Source organism: Aplysia californica, unplaced genomic scaffold (assembly GCF_000002075.1).
Source record: "Aplysia californica isolate F4 #8 unplaced genomic scaffold, AplCal3.0 scaffold00167, whole genome shotgun sequence".
In the NCBI taxonomy this organism is placed as follows: Eukaryota; Metazoa; Mollusca; class Gastropoda; order Aplysiida; family Aplysiidae; genus Aplysia; species Aplysia californica.
In genome coordinates, this window is record NW_004797437.1 from 28269 (window position 1) to 31694 (window position 3426).

Consider the following 3426-nt stretch of genomic DNA (forward strand, 5'->3'; position numbering starts at 1 on the left):
GCACCCCCCATATTTCCCCACGAAACACCAGCGCTGTTATTTCCTTGCACGTTCCCCATCCCGACCCCCACCTGTCTCGCGGGTTGACCCCCGGTCACCCCCAGACCTCCCGGCCCACCCATCTGGTTCATGGGCGGCGTCCGGTTGGCGCCCACGCCCGGGGTGGTAAGGAGAGAGTCAAACGAGGACATGTCAATCTGCGACTTTCCCTGCCCAGACGACAGAGAGGAGGAGGAGGAGGGCATTGAGGACATGGGCGGGGCAAACGGGGAGGAATGAGAGGAGGAGGGGGAGGGGGAGGAACCCCAGTTCACCGAAGACGAGGAGTTCATCAGAGGAATAGCGCCCCCTCCCCCTCCCACACCCCCTCCCCCTTGCCAGTTGACGGGACCCCCTCCGCCCGTCCTCCCCCCAGCCATCCCTCCGCTAAATCCGGACGAGACCATCATGCCTAGGGGTGTGGTGGAGGGGGAACAGGAAGTGGCCCCCGGTGCGGGGCTCGACTTAGACGCAACGCTCAGGTTTCTCATGTTGGATTCCATCAGGGTTGAGGTGAGATCACGCGGTCCGTTGCGAGCGGAGGAGGAGGAGGAGGAAGAGGAGGAGGATTTGGAGGAGGAGAAGGAGGAGGAGGAGAGGCTGCCGTTGACGGGGGCGGCCGGGGAGGTGGTGGAGGAGTTGAGAGGCTGCAGGGGGCGCTGGGACTTGAGGGTTCGCTCCTGCTCCTGTTGTTTGGCCAGTCGCTGCTTCTCCTCCAAGGTCAGGCCCGTCTGTGGGAGGGAAGAGAGGGGAGGGTGAGAGGAGGAGGAGAGGAGGGGAAGGTGAGAGGAGGAGAGGAGGGATAAGGGGTGGGAAGAGAAGGAGAGGAGTGGGATGAAGGAAAGGGTTGAGGGAGTTGGGAGGAGGAGAGGAGAGAGTGACAGAAGGAAAAGAGGGAGAAGTTGTGGGTGGTTGGGAGGCTGAGAGATTGAGAGACGGAGAGGCAGAGAGACAGAGAGAGGAGAGATGGAGAGATGGAAAGACTGAAAGACAAAGAGACGGCTAAATGGAGAGAGCTGGAAAAATGGAAAGATGGAGAGAAAGACATGAAGAGACTGAGAGGTGGAGAGATAGAGAAAGGGAGAGACGGAGAGACTATGAGATGGAGAGAGTGAAAGAATGAAAGACAGAGAGAAGGAGATAAGGAGAGATGGGAAGATGGAGAGGCAGAGAGACAGATAGAGATGGCGAGAGTGAGAGACTAAGAGATAGAGAGATGGAGAGATTGAGAACAGAGAGACTAAGAGATGGAGAGAGACAGACGGAGAGATGGAGAGACAGAGAGATTGAGAGAACCGGAGAGCTGGAGAGGAGGAGAGGCAGAGAGACAGAGAGATGGAGAGAGTGAAAGACAGAGAGACAGAGGAACAGAGACACTAAGAGATGGAGAGAAGAAAAGAGTGAAAGACAGAGAGACTTAAAGAAGGAGAGACAGAGTGATGGAGAGATGGAGAGAGACAGAGAGGGAGAGACAGAGAGATGGAGAGGGAAAGACAGAGAGATGGAGAGGGAAAGAAGAAGAGATGGAAAGACAGAGAGACAGAGATGGAGAAGGAGAGACAGAGAGATTGAGAGAGACAGAGAGATGGAAGAGCAGGTACCTTTTTGGGCGTGAGGGAACTCTCCTTTGTGACGGTAGCATTTGCCGTGGTGTGGGCGGGGCGGGGGGTGGAGTCAGGGGAGCTAGCCCCTCCCACAGGACTTGTCGCCGACGTTTGATTGACAGATCCACCCAGGCCGACGCCCGTCAGAAACTTGTCCATCTGTGGAAACACACACACGTATACATACATACACACACATGGTGAACCGGATGATGGAGAGAAGGACGAAAGAAATACACACACATGATAAACCGGATGATGGAGAGAAGGACTAGGATGATGGGCGGGGAGGAGGAGAAAAGGAAGAGACAGACAGACAGACAGACAGACAGACAGACAGACAGACAGACAGATAAGATGGCTGACATGTCGCGGTAGAAAGAGATATATATCTATAATTTACTTAAATATTATTATTAGAGGAAAATGATTCGACTAAAGCTTTATACAAAAAATATATGACATCGTTTTTCAGATAGTTGTCTTGAAAATATGCAAAATGCCGATCCTGTCTATGCTCGGGATGAGGACTCAGACACTCAATCAAAACAGAACAACCAATCAGAAACGTACAAAGCTCGATTTTCCATCCGTCTGCTGCTTCGCGCTGCCATTTTCTCCGGTAATTTTGGAAATTTCCAAAGTCCTGTGGAGACAAACCATACCACGCATAAGTTAGCTTTCGTTTTAGTAAGTGTTTTACAGCACTTGCAACACAATAAGGTCATATGTGCGCCAGAAGATTAGAGGTGTTACAAGAGAGTAACAAACATAAAAAAGAAGGGGAGATAAGGACAATAAATGTTTGATAGAAAAGAAGGAGCTAACCACACCAGATCACCCGCCAACCACCCACGCATCCTGTTTAGTTTCAGTAAGTTTTACAGCACTTGCAAGACAATAAAATCATAAAAATGTCGAAGATTAGAGGTGTTACAAGAGAGTAACAAACAGAAAATAAAAGGAGGGGAGAAAAGGACGATAGATATTTGATAGGAAAGAAGGAGCAAACCACACCAGAGCACCTGCCAACCACCCGCGAGTAGGAAGGATTGAGAGAGAGAGAGAGAATGAATAAAGGAGAGAGAGAGAGTGTGAGGGAGAAATAGGAAAGGTAGGAGGGAGAGAACGAGAGAGAGAGAGAGATAGACAGACAGACAGAGAGAAGAAAGGACTGAGAGAGAGAAAAAAATGAAAGAAAGAGAGACAGAGAGAGAGTGAGAGAGAAAGAAAGAGAGAATGAGAGAGACAGAGAGATATACAGCCATCCAGCCTGCCAGACAGACAGACAGACAAACAAACAAACAGACAGCCTGCCAGACAGCCTGCCAGACAGACAGACAGACAGACAAAGAAACAGACTTGTGGTCTTGCTGCATCTGATCCAACTGCTCCAACTTCCCGCGATGTTCCGCGTCCACTTTGCTCAACATCTCCTTGATCACAGACATGTAGGCGTTGAACTGAGGACACACAGACAGACATGTGTGTGTATATGTGTGGGTATATATATGTGTTGATGTGTGCGTATATGTGTGTATGTGTGAGCATGTGTGTGTACGTGTATCTGTGTGTGTATATGTGTGTGTATGTGTGTGTGTGTATGTGTGTGTATATGTGTGTGTATATGTAAGTGTGTATGTGTGCGTGTGTGTGTCTGTGTGTGTATATGTGTGTAAATGTGCATGTATATGTGTGTGTATATATGTGTGTGTGTGTGTGTATGCGTAAGTGTATATGTATGTGCGTATATATATGTGTGTGTATGTGTGTGTATATGTGT

At 49.8% G+C, this 3426-nt stretch overlaps 1 protein-coding gene across 1 annotated transcript in view; it reads right to left on the bottom strand.

Annotated features, from left to right (window-relative positions):
- The window catches only part of LOC101858105 (SCY1-like protein 2), a 33777-nt gene that overhangs the window by 776 nt on the left and 29575 nt on the right, over positions 1-3426 (bottom strand). Inside the window, exons 14-17 of the mRNA XM_035969667.1 lie at positions 3006-3106; positions 2217-2310; positions 1641-1802; positions 72-770 (exon numbers count right to left, since the gene is read on the bottom strand). Of these exons, the coding sequence (XP_035825560.1) occupies positions 72-770; positions 1641-1802; positions 2217-2310; positions 3006-3106 (1056 nt within the window). The remainder of the gene's footprint in view (positions 1-71; positions 771-1640; positions 1803-2216; positions 2311-3005; positions 3107-3426) is intronic.